The sequence below is a fragment of the Amia ocellicauda genome, chromosome 14, assembly GCF_036373705.1.
Source record: "Amia ocellicauda isolate fAmiCal2 chromosome 14, fAmiCal2.hap1, whole genome shotgun sequence".
NCBI classification, from domain to species: domain Eukaryota; kingdom Metazoa; phylum Chordata; class Actinopteri; order Amiiformes; family Amiidae; genus Amia; species Amia ocellicauda.
In genome coordinates, this window is record NC_089863.1 from 20,842,422 (window position 1) to 20,856,146 (window position 13,725).

The following is a 13,725-nucleotide window of genomic DNA, read 5'->3' on the forward strand; positions in this document are numbered from 1 at the left end:
ATTCACCCTTTTAACTTCGAGGTGCATGTGCACCCACACACACACACAGACACACACACACACACACACACACAAACACACCCACACACACCCACACCCACACACACCCACACACCCACACACCCACACACACACACACACCCACACCCACCCCCCCCCCACACACACACACACACACACACACACACACACACACACACACACCCCCACACACACACACACCCACACCCACCCCCCCCCCACACACACACACACACACACACACACCCACACACACCCACACCCACACACACCCACACACCCACACACCCACACACACACACACACCCACACCCACCCCCCCCCCCACACACACACACACACACACACACACACACCCACACACACCCACACCCACACACACCCACACACCCACACACCCACACACACACACACACCCACACCCACCCCCCCCCCCACACACACACACACACACACACACACACACACACACACCCACACACACCCACACCCACACCCACACACACCCACACACCCACACACACACCCACACACACCCACACACCCACACACACACCCACACACACCCACACACCCACACACACACACCCCCACACACACACACACACACACACACACCCACACACACACCCACACACACCCACACACCCACACACACACACCCCCACACACACACACACCCACACACACACACCCCCACACACACACACACACACACACACACACAGACACTAGGTTGAAAGGGCAGTGCTGTTTGTTTACGTTCTTCAAAGGCTTGGGGAAGAGAAGAGGGAAGCAGTTCTCTTCCTCCTTTTGTTAAACTGTATGTGTAAATTGTTAAATTAAAAAAACAGAACTGCCACCAGGTTCACAACACACAAACATTCATACACACACACAAACAAAGATTAATTGGTAACTCTATTACTTTTTATATGATGTAAGTTGCCTTTTTCTTCTACTTGGATTTTTTAGATAAACTGCTGTCTTCAGATGTCGCCGACCTCCAAGAAATTACTTTCCTTGAGGTGCTTGGAAAAAAAAAAGGGCGATGATGATCGCACAGTGCTGGTTGCCATTGTCGAATCCACTTTAGAAAAGCACCATCGGTACTTTGAATCCCAGCTTTCTCATATAGAAGAAACTGTCCTTGATACGCTAAGACATGTCTTAATATTGAAAAGAACTGAAGCAGGAGTTCACGGCTCTGTGTTTAGGGGTTGATCAAAGTCGGAAAGTGGCCTCTATCTACGAACTGCGGTGACACTAGTTATGAAGGCCAGTGTTGTCAGTAGACATTCTTCAAAAGGCTTGGGGAAGTGAAGAGGGAAGTGGCCACTGCAGTTCTCTTTCATTTGTTACATGTGAATATAATTAAATCAGAGAAAACAGAACTGCAGCTAGGCCCCCAACTCGTCAATCGGTAACACTTTAAATAACAGTCATAACGGTACATTGACTGAGATGGCAGCACACACTCTTACAGCCCCTCCTTGCTGCCCTGGCACACTGGCTCTGCCACGCTGGCCAATAATGTTTTGAACATGGGTCAGTATTCAGCCAGATTGAAGCCCCTTCATCAACACGCAGGAGCTCGAGGCGACTGAGACTCATGTTAGACTCCATTGTTCTCTGAAAAAGGTGATTTATTCCTGATTTCTGAGTTTCACTTTACCGTACTGAAAGACTTGGCTCACATGATGCACACCGACACATAGACACCATTCTTACCCACAAAGCATCTCACTGTTCATACCACTGCTGTAGTATTTGCAACATTACTGCACACTTACCTGAACATATTCATGTCATATCACCTTCACCTTCATTCCTCATTTCTTTGAAGAGGCTCTAGAAATATACACTTCAAACTTACATGGTGTCTTTGTCAAATGTGTCCAATTGTGATTGTGCTGATGACATCAAGCCATACATGTTGTCTTTAATGCCACTGTACTGGAAGTCATTCTGTAATGCTGCGCTAGTATTCCAGCAGTGTAAAATGATTCTCAGTCTCAAATGTTCTGGTCATTGAGACTACAGTTGACTTCTTCAGATCCTCAGATCAAACACACCCAGACCTAGACCACAACCATGAGCTTCTACATGCATGTACAGCAACTTCATCTGCCTGCCCCATGATGTCACAATGCTATTGTTTCAGCTCTGTATGTACTGAGTAGGTGATGAAGAGTTTTAGACATGTAACTATGGATATACTGTGTCTCACAGTTAGAATTTGACCACTCACAGTGTGTTTTTGTTTGGAGTTTTCCACTTTGGGACAGACTTTGGAAAAGTGTGTCAAAGCAATTATATACCCCCCCCACCAACCCTCTCTCTTTATGCCCTCATTTTCATAATTTCCTACACTGGTAGAGTTGGAGAGCAGAACTGAAACATTCCTGTACTCTCTCTCTCATTTCCTCTCTTTCTGCCAGAGTGACATGAAGTGGCTGATTTCCATCACGGTGTACCTGTTGGCAGGTAGGGTCACTTTTTCAGATTTTTTTTTTTGCTTCTATCTGCTGCACTAGAATGAAATGCAATGCAATTGACTGTCATGTTTTGTTCAGAGCAGCATAGATTACCTAATATGTGAGGTGAGCAAAATATATTTTTGACCACCCCCCAAAAAATAAGGTGTCTCATTTTTTAAGTAATACAACTTAGACAAATTGGGGTAATAAAAACAAATATATTGAAAAGAACAAGCTATCAACTTTATCTGAAAATCTATGCTACATCATGTTAGGTGGCTATCATAAACTTAGCGTACAGTCTTTTCAGGGCCAGTTGTTGCATTAATTTTGGGGTTAGTTGTCATATATGTTCACATGTGACAATCAACCCCAGTGTAAGACTGTAACAACATTAGCTGGAGAGGCAGCTAGTACTAGAACGTGTTGCTTTGGTCTAGCAAAACATGAAATCTTCCCTTCAAGTTAGCTGTGGCACTCAACCAGAAGGAGCTCATGGATCATAAAAGAGCTATCTGCAAATTGTCAATTTTAACTTCAGAAATACCATATATGCAAATATTTTCACAGGTAACAATTGCAGCGAAAACTGCCAAATGACTACAGTCCTCACGAAAATGAATACTTTCATAATAATGCATAGTGCCACTGAAGATCATTGGTTTAATTTGGCGCAGTAAATAAACATCGCCACAAGCCTCATCAATTAGTGGTTAATGAACCCATCCCAACACATAAAAGATAATCCAGACTGTTTTATTGAGTGGCTCCCAAATTCTGCATCATCTGGGGCCAAAGGAAAATTATCAACAGGCATCTGAGACCCAATAAACCTGAACTATAAGCTACAAGTAATAGTCCAACACATATGACGTTATGGTGTTTTCAGAGTTTTCAAGTTTGGACTTGAAATGTTTAAACTGTTACATAATTTAAAAAATCTGCAATTAAAAAAAAGGGAATTTAGTTTTCATTGATTTTGATTATACTTCGCAAACTCTGGACTACTATGGCGACTAAGACTTTACTTGTATTCTGTGCATTATTTATTTTGTGTGCTTAATCATTTGTATTGTATTGTGCTGTGCTAATAAGGCCATATCATGATATACTGCAGTTAGTATATAATTCGATACCTGATACAGACCGTGACAGCGTATAGCACTTATCATCCATGAGCCCTGAACATTTTAATGCTATTCTCTTGTGCACCATCCATGAACATTTCTCCTCACAAAAAGGTGAAAAGTACATTTTGTCACACAAAAATATCCATGTATTCGGTTGTCCTCGCTTTAGTAGGAAAAAAGTTTGTTATGCATAATCGATTTCTTACCTTATCAAACATCTAAATTTATAGACTCCTAGAGTGAGTTGGACCACCAAAATTATGGATTACATTTTAAAAGTGTAAACCATGATGGGCTTTACAGTTCTAGTGTTAAAATAGAGGATCCAAATACTTTCAACTGTATGCAAATATGGTGACATTATCTTTCAGCTTTCAGGCCAGATTGAAATGTTGATTTGTAAAAATAAAGTATACCTTATAGTCTTTGCTTTTCTCTGTGGGAAACTTATGGGAAGTTTAACTACCAAAGTAAAACATATCAGAAGAAAGAAAACCACACAAAATTATATTTATACTACTATTTTTTCTATAGTACAGATATTTTGCACTAAAATCAATAAGTAGTTACCCATTTAAACTTGCTAGCTATTCATTTATCATCTAGTTACTAGGCTCTATTTCTTTGATGGCCAGATTGTAAAAAAAAGCCAGAAACATTTAATTTTGAAAACTTTTAAGTAAGATAATACATATTAATACAGATAATACGGTTGTATATAAAATAAGCTGGTATTGAGATCCATGCAGTAAGAACATAAGAAAGTTTACAATCGAGAGGAGGCCATTCGCTCCATCACACTCGTTTGGTGTCCATTAATAACTAAGTGATCCAAGGATCCTATCCAGTCTATTTTTAAATGTTCCCAAATTTTCAGCTTCAACCACATCACTGGGGAGTTTGTTCAGATTGTGACGCCTCTCTGTGTGAAGAAGTGTCTCCTGTTTTCTGTCTTGAATGCCTTGAAGCCCAATTTCCATTTGTGTCCCCGGGTGCGTGTGTCCCTGCTGATCTGGAAAAGCTCCTCTGGTTTGATGTGGTCGATGCCCTTCATGATTTTGAAGACTTGGATCAAGTCCCCACTTAGTCTCATCTGTTCCAGGGTGAAAAGGTTCAGTTCGTCAGTCTCTCAGTAGGACATTCCCTTCAGACCTGGAATAAGTCTGCTTGCTCTCCTCTGAACTGCCTCTAGAGCAGCGATATCTTTCTTGAAGTGTGGAGCCCAGAACTGCACACAGTATCCAGATGAGCTCTAACTAGTGCATTGTACAGTCTGAACATCACTGCCCTTGTTCTCAATTCTACACTTTTGACAATATACCCTAACATCCTGTTTGCCTTTTTTATTGCTTCCCCACATTGTGAGGAGTCCACATAGACTCCTAGGTCTTTCTCATGCGTTACTTCATCTAGTTCCCCTCTTCCCTACACCAAGCTTTCAACCACGTGTTAAACTTTTTAATCTCTGCCTGTCTCCCTGGCCTGGCATGTGGTACCGGAAGTATTTCAGAGAAAACTACCGTGGAGGTTCTGCTCTTTAGTTTTGTTCCTAACTCTTTAAATTTGTATTGCAGAACCTCTGTCCTACCTTTTCCTATGTCATTGGTTCCAATGTGGACCATGACCAGTGGATTCCCCCCGGCTTTGGCCAGTAGCCCGTCTACTAGTTTAGGGAGATCTGCAACCTGAGCACCAGGCAGGCAAGATACCATGCGGGTCTCCTTGTCACTAGAACACACTGTGTGATCTACACCTCTAAGAATTGAATCTCCTACTATAAATACCTCCTTCGTCTGGGGGGGGATTGGGCACCATGGTGCTCTGGTGCTCAACTGCCCCCCCATCACCCTCTGAGCTGTCACTGTCCAACTCGGTGTCCAGCAGTTGGAACCTGTTGGGCAATTCAAGCTCTTGGGGTGTCTCTAGGGGTGTGCACACCCTTTTCTGCGGTTACGACCTACTGTAACCCAGCAGTTCTCTACGCTGTCCTGCTCTAAGGTCTCAACTCTCCTAGGTTTTGGCGTGCACACCATCTCTCTCATGGGCTGATTGACCAATTCTTCTATATCCATAATACAGCGCAGATCGACAAGCTGAGCCTCAAGATCACGAACCTTGATCTCTAGGATTTCAACATGCCGACAACATTCACAAATGAAACAGTCTTGGATGAGTTCATCCAGGAAGGCAATCATTCTGCAAACCTGACACTGTAGTGGCCACATGCTTCTAAATGTTAGTTTAGTTAGTTTAATGTATTTTGGTTCCTGTTCCTAGTCAACTGCTTAACTATTGTGATCGAGAAACAGCGCAGCTCTCTCTCAACAACTGCTTTAAGTAGCTTTTGTCTGCCTACCCCCAATTCACACCTAACAGGCCACACCTGGCTCCTCCTGCAACAGAATTCCTGCTAGTCCTAGACAAAATCTCCCTTCTCCAACCCGTTTACTTTCACCAACTCAGCAGCTGAACTGAATTGACTTCAATTTAGGCAAACTACAGACAATGCTAACATCAATTTAGGAAAACTTAAAACAAAATGAGCAATGCTAAGACTGGTCTGAAACTAGTCAAACAACAAGATGGCTGCCTCTCACCTGTACTCTCCTGTCTCTCTGTGGCAACTTGTAAATACTTCTGTTAGAGAAGCTCAAACATTTGACATACAGTTCTTAGAACCCCTTCGTTGTTGGATGTAGTTCCCTTGTCATCGGTGGCTGGTTTTGACTTGTGCACGCCTACTCATGCACACATTTCTCTTTACTGTAGCTGATGGTGTTTCAAACTCTTCTTTCACTCTCTCTCTCTTTCTGATTACAGAGCTGGGCCGCTCCACAGCATTTAACCTGGAGACAGAGAACTTCACAAAGTTTGATGGCGACAGTGAATGGTTCGGATACAATGTAAGACAGATGGACAGTGGAAATGGAAAATGGTGAGTGTGGCAGTATGTGAAACAGAGTGTACAGCGAGAAAAAGAGAGAGAGAAGACTTAATTGTTTCTGTGTGTTCACAGGGTCATTGTCAGTGCTCCTCTGCAAGGAAACGGAAGCCTCTTCAGATGTTCCTACAACTCTTCGTCTTGTTCCCGCATTACTGTGCCAGGTATACGGTGTTCTTGGATGTGTCAGTGGAAATTGGGGTTGAGTTTGCCGAGTCCACCACAAAGTAAAAGATTAAAATAAAACTACAAACCCAAACCTTCTTCTCCAGAGCTGAAAAACGCCAGCTTTACGATAGCAGACAAGACTGCTTTAGACTGTACTTGATACAACTGAGTTCACTGTGGACTTTTATGAACAAATACAACAGAATGGCTGCAGACTGATAATACATCAATAATTAACAGTAGAGTGCTAATACAGCTGTGTGTCTGCAGGTGCAGTAGGTCCCTGGTCAATGGGTCTGGCATTGACTACTAATCCATCCACCCAAGAGCTTGTGGTAAGGTTCATGTCACCCACTCATGTAGTAAATTACTCTTCCCTCTTCACCTTTCCCTCCCTCCCTCTCTCACTGCGGGGTTACTCTGCTGTAGTCTCTGTTAATGGACTATTCTCTAATGTTCTATTCACTGCGATCTAATATGTCTTCTTCTTTCCCAATATGTCGTGTTCCTGGATGGTAGGTGTGTGGGCCCAGGTTGCAACATCCCTGTGGGAAGAACACATACTTGAATGGCATTTGTTTCAAACTAAACAGGACCTTCATGCCTCTGCCTGGAAACTACTCTCCTGGGTACCAAGGTCAGAGACCCTCACACCCTCTTGGGTCTGTCTCTCTGCCTCTCTGTCTTCTTCTCTGTATGTTTCTGTTTCTCTCTTTGGCACTTGCCATGATCTCAGTTTCCACTCCGTATGATGCCATGGCATATTCCAGTGCCATCTCCAGTGTCCCTTAGCAGACACAAATCGAAAGTGCATTGATAGTAGCAGGAAGCAGATATGAAGTTATCAAGGGATGTACAGCATGGTTATAACACTATAATTACAACAGTATAGCACTATACACTGTTTTAAATTGTGACATTTGTGTGTTTCATCACATTGTTATATATTTGTATAAGTTGTATTGTGCTGTATTCTTGTTTGTGTGCCTTTATACCGCATTGTAGCTTAACATTGTGTTTGCTCTATTACAATTATTATATTATAAAAATATGCTGTAATATTATTGTAAAAGTTTTGGTTGCTGTTTTGTTGTCTGCTGTGGGCGATGATATCTCTGCAGAGTGCCCCCCTAAGAACATCGACATCGTGTTCCTGATTGACGGCTCAGGCAGCATAAGTTCAGGCGATTTCAGCAAGATGAAGACCTTCATGATACAAATCATCAAGAACTTCCACCAGAAAAGAGCCAACGTAAGACTCGTCTGGACAGAGAGAAAGAGAGAGAGACTGACAGACTGTGTATTGAAAACAACTGACCTTCCAATTGCTGAGTTATTGTCTTTTATTTCCACAGCTAAAGTAAATCAATCACATTAAAATACACAGGCCTAAACCAAGTCAAAATGTTGTCCCACCTGTGAATCATCAGTTATAAACTTGTACCTTTGTGTTTTCATTGATAAGTAGTAGAATGTGGCCTCTGGCATTAATTTAAATTACAATAGGCACAGGTTTGTAATTTGCCATTTGTGAGAAGGTTAAAGATTTGATTTGGTCTAACCTATAGTTTCAATTTTTTGGGGGTGAAATGTAAATACAGTATGACCATTTTTTAGCAACAATTCATTTTCCTTCTTGGGAAATATGACTTTTGAAATATGACTTTGAAAATGTCTTTTGAAAGTGCAGATATATATATATATTATTCTACTTCAGTAGCATTATATTATGTAATACATTATTTTAAAAATAAATTTATTAAAACAGAGCTTTTCAAATTTTAAATGTAGGAAAATCAACATTCAAAGTCTTGATTTGATTGCAATGTCAACTGTCGTTGCAGTTTGCGGTGGTTCAGTTTTCCTCTTATACAGAGGTGGAGTTTAACTTCAACACTTACCTGGCAACCAGCAATATAGAAATCCTCATTAACAATATAGTACAGAAACAACAATTTACATATACAGCAAAAGCCATTCAGTTTGTGGCGTAAGTATTCAACATTATATCATTGCTTTCTTACTTTGCTGTTGACTTATAAGTACAGCTGCCTATTTTCAGTGTTTTTTCTTCTGTCACTACCTGCCTTTAAAACAGTAATTACAGTTGTTAAACAAAATTGATATGGATTAACAATGATTTAAAGGCAGAAAAAAATGTTGAAAGTGGCTTTGTTTTTTTTAAATGAATGTGTTTTGGTAAATAAATGAAAATTGTAAAGATGTTTCGATGCACTTTTCTTATTTTGTGGATTTTCTGATATTGTTGCATTAAGCAAAGGGTAGTGTAAAGCATTTATTTATTTATTTATTTTAAATACTGATTTAACCTCCAGAGAACAATGTTTTACTGTGATGTTAAAAGAAAGTTAACACATTATAGGTAAAGCCATATTTTGTTGTGTTTGTATTGCACTTCAATCACAGATCATTTCACTGGGCATCATGTATTCAGATACTGTCTCCTGTCTCTTCAGGGAGCTTTAACACAGTTACACTTTAAACACTTTAATACAGTTTTAAGCAATCGGGCTGGAGAAATTATAAGAGCCCAAAGTGAATGCCAAGTAAAATCACAGTGATGCATGGAGAAGCATATTAAACAGTACTATTCACTAGCTTCCTCCAAATTGTTAAACTCCTTTCATTTTCTGTACTGAACGTATACTAAAAATAGAAGTATTAGCATTTATTCTCTTCCCATTGGACACTAACTGTGAATCTTTTGAAGCTTCCTTTTCCTCTGTGACCTTTGTTTGTGTCCTGCTGACCCGACCTGTTCTGTTCCTCTCCCTCAGAAACAACATGTTTCTCAGCAGTTCTGGAGCCCGACCTGATGCCATCCCTGTGCTCATCACCATCACAGATGGACTGGCTACGGATCCTAATGATTTGCCTAAAGCAACCAGTGAAGCTGATAAACATGGTATCGTCCGGTATGCCATTGGGGTAGGAGCCACTGAAACCCAAATGGGTTGAATACTCCATCTATTCATCATGTTATTATTATTATTATTATTATTATTATTATTATTTATTTCTTAGCAGATGCCCTTATCCAGGATGACTTACAAAATATAAGATCAATACAAAGTGCTATAATACAGTGCAGTACAAAGCATAATACATTTTACAAATTCCAATTTACACAAGTGTATACAATATTTTGGGTCTCACATCCTGGATCGCAAAAGCTGATGAGTGCAGACAAGATGTTAGGTCACAGTCAGGGCCAAGGGAAAGGGAGCATAGGGGCAATCAAAATAAGCAATACTAGTGCTAGTAATGCAAGGCCAGTAGTATGATAAAACGTTTTAAAGTGCTATCTTACAGGAGAGTAAATGACTAAATTACAAGTACAGTGTGAATAGGTGTGACTTGAGTAAGCGCTGGAAGGAGGTCAGAGACTCTACTGTCTTGACTTCGGTGGGCAGGTCGTTCCACCACTTAGGGTTCAGGGATGAGAAGGAGCGGCTCTGGAGGAAGGAGAGTGGAGAGGAGGCAGAGTTAGCCTTCTGGCACTGGAGGAGCGCAGTGGTCTGGAGGGGATGTATGGAGAGACGAGGGTCTGTGAAATGGGGGTCTGGTTACACTTTAATTGACACTGTGTATGACTTGTTCATTTATCCATTCATTTATTACTTTTTATTTTGAAGTGGAATTGATTTTATTTCTTTAATGCTCACACAATTCATGAAGACTGGACAAGTATTGTCGGGACAAAACATCTCAAATGGGAACCAGCAATGTCACAGCTATGGACCATATACAGAGCTGTTCATTTCTATGGTTAAAATACAATCTGCCATTAAAACATTGATTATTTTTGTCAGTTCAATTTGGTCACAACACACACATTAATAAGTGGCTTAATTAAAATAAATAATTAACACATGATTCATCATCAGATATTTGTGATTTAATTGAGGGCTGAGCAGTGTCAGCAGCAACAAACAGATTTCTGTGTTTCGGTAGGTGGGGGATGCATTTGTAAATTTGAATGCTAGAAATCAGTTGAACATCATCGCCTCCAACAGCAGCTTTGTATTTGCTGTGGACAACTTCGACGCTCTCAGCGGCCTTCAGAACCAACTGGCAGAAAAGATCTTTGCTATTGAAGGTGAAATTAACCTGTCTGTCTGTCTGTCTGTCTACAATCTCAATCTAACTCTTGGCCCGGCTCTATACTTCTGTCTCTGATTAAGTGTTTCTTGCTTTATTATACTGGCAGTTTATTATTATTATATAGAATGTGGTTCATTACAGTGCATATGGTTGGCCATAAACTGTTGGAGTCAGTACTGTCTGGGCTATTGGGCCCATTTTTAAAGAAAATAACTAATCTGTTTTAGACTATTTTCTTTAACCACAATGATATTCAGCCCATAAGAGACAGTGGTGTATAGTGAATCCATATTGTACTGTGGGCAAGACCGTAGAGCTGAGTATCGATTGACACTTACAACTGGGGAATAAGGAAAGAGGAATAACAGACACCGGGGCAAAAAAGATGAAAACCTCCAAAAACATATTTTTTCCAGTGATACGTGTAATTAACTTTTTAAGTCAATACCACAATGGTTCTAGACCAGGGGTGCACAACTTATTTTTTACAAGGGCCAGGGTTCACCATGGGGTTGTTGGGGGGGTGCCAACCGGTGAGGGGATTGAAGGGGTGCTGATGAAACACAGACTGAGTGGGTGGAGGAGGGGGCTGCTGACGACTGCTGGTGACTGCCTCACCTTAGCCATTCAAATGACATCCATACACTTGGAAAAAAATTAAGGCAACAATACTTAAAGAGATAATCATATAAATTGGTGCTGTTACCACTGGCACCAATGTTTCAATAAATAAATAAAATAAATAAAAATAGATCATCAGCAGTGCTATCTAGGGAATTGAGTCTGTTATGTGTGTGTCAAAGCACCAAAGCACACTCTCAGAAGAGAAATAGGTGTCAGACCGAAGTCAAGCATCAGGTAACACAGAGCGCTGTGAGTGTGTGTGTCTGTGTGCAGTGGCGTAGGTTTGGTTTCAGAATTGGGAGGGACGTGTCCCTTACGCCTATGGACACATTATTGGGGGGGACAATGTAATATTCTGTCAACATTGGGGGGGACCCCCATCCCCTCCTAAACCTATGCCTATGCCTGTGTGTGTCTGTGAGGCACATCAAGCAAATTAAGATCTCTGGGTGCATCATTTGCTTTCATTTGTATTTGTTATCCTTTCACGTAAAAGTAGTTTTTTGTTTGGATTGTGTATTTATATGTGTGTTTATATTTTCCAGGAAAGCAGTCCTCTACAGCCAGTTCCTTCGTGCAGGAGATGTCTCAGGGTGGCTTCAGCACTCATTTTGACTCTGTAAGACTTGGCGTTTGTAATACAGAAGTGTGAGCAGTGGTATACAGGGCAGCTTTTTTTAATCAACGGGACTCTTTTACTGTAACCAAGACAAAGTCAATAGTTAATAGTACACACTATTAATCTAACTGTTACAGTAATGCTCTGTCCCAATCTCAGTTTTGTATTAATCTGTTCAGTTTGTGAACTCTACATCTCTCCCATTGCCTGCCAACCTTTGACTCCATCTCTCTCTCCCTTTCCCATCACCCTGTCTCTCTATTCCCTCTCCCTAATCCCCTTCCTACCTATCTTTCAATCATCTCTCTCTGTCAGGATGGGAAGTTGTATTTTGGTGCAGTGGGGACATACGACTGGTCCGGAGGCTATTTTCAGTCCAGCGGAGACACAATGACATTTTATAACATGTCGTCAGACAACACTGATATGACGAACTCTTACTTGGGTAGGAGAGAGAGTGCTAATCCTGCACCAGCACAGCCTCCCATAGACATTCACTGCAGTAAACTTATGAAAATTAGAAAACAAACTCCTATATGTTCCTTTCTTTCTTTATTTAAAAGTAGACTTCTTGTTTATAGTATTCACATATAAGTCGGCTATATCCTTTTCCTGTACTGAATAGGTCCATGAAAACTTACCTACAAGAACTCCCTCCACAATAATTGGCACCTGACAATTTATTCCCACAATAATCCACCATCATGACAATTCTTCCCCATGCAGTTCATTCCAACAGCAACCTGTTGCCCACATTTCTGTAGAAGACAAATGGTGGCAGGCAGCAAAGAAAACTAACACGGAACATGTTGCAATTGCAGTTTCTAGTACCTTTCAAGAAAATGAAAACATACAGAAATATAAACATAAAATACAGTGCTATTCATTATTATTTTATTAAATAAACATAGCCCATCATATGTATACAAGTAGGTTGATCCAAAATTAGATTTAATTAGAGCTCTATTTTAAAACCAGTTAAATTATTTATTTTTTAGTCAGGCAAGTACTCTTTTAACCTCTGTCTTTCTGCTGCTTTCTTTCAGGTTACTCTATGACAGATCTGAAGGTGAACATATCTACATACATTGTTGTTGGAGCGCCACGTTATGCCCATATGGGGAGAGTGGTAGTGTTTCAGGGAAACAATGTCACACAGTCTGTGAATGGAAATCAGGTAACTTTGTAGCACTGACTGATTGTCTGACTAACTGCTCTGAGTGACTGCCACACTGACTGAATTTACTGATCGGTGTGTATTCTGTGTCTTTCTCTCCATGTAGAGCGGCTGTTATTTTGGTGCCGCAGTTTGCGCCGTGAATCTCAAAGGCAAAACTGGGACAACAAAATTGGTCTTGGTTGGGGCTCCCATGTACATTAGCCCTGACAGAGAAGGCCTGGTGTTTGTCTACAGATTTGATATGACGACGGTAGTAACTTGACCCTCTTACTCTTCCTTAAATATTTTACAAAAATAGGAGTATCTCTAAGGTAGGGTGTTGGTGATATGACCTCAAAAATATATTGCTGTATTCTAGATGTAACAGGCGATATATATACACTCACCTAAAGGATTATTAGGAACACCATACTAATACTGTGTTTGACCCCCTTTCG

At 40.8% G+C, this 13,725-nt stretch overlaps 1 protein-coding gene across 1 annotated transcript in view; it reads left to right on the top strand.

Annotated features, from left to right (window-relative positions):
- Positions 1-2,410: 2,410 nt before the first annotated feature.
- The window catches only part of LOC136767335 (integrin alpha-X), a 29,943-nt gene continuing 18,628 nt past the window's right edge, over positions 2,411-13,725 (top strand). Inside the window, exons 1-13 of the mRNA XM_066721104.1 lie at positions 2,411-2,508; positions 6,452-6,566; positions 6,648-6,736; positions 7,011-7,075; positions 7,260-7,377; positions 7,862-8,109; positions 8,570-8,730; positions 9,539-9,689; positions 10,716-10,860; positions 12,035-12,108; positions 12,424-12,553; positions 13,155-13,285; positions 13,392-13,538. Of these exons, the coding sequence (XP_066577201.1) occupies positions 2,469-2,508; positions 6,452-6,566; positions 6,648-6,736; positions 7,011-7,075; positions 7,260-7,377; positions 7,862-8,109; positions 8,570-8,730; positions 9,539-9,689; positions 10,716-10,860; positions 12,035-12,108; positions 12,424-12,553; positions 13,155-13,285; positions 13,392-13,538 (1,614 nt within the window). The 5' untranslated portion in view covers positions 2,411-2,468. The remainder of the gene's footprint in view (positions 2,509-6,451; positions 6,567-6,647; positions 6,737-7,010; positions 7,076-7,259; positions 7,378-7,861; positions 8,110-8,569; positions 8,731-9,538; positions 9,690-10,715; positions 10,861-12,034; positions 12,109-12,423; positions 12,554-13,154; positions 13,286-13,391; positions 13,539-13,725) is intronic.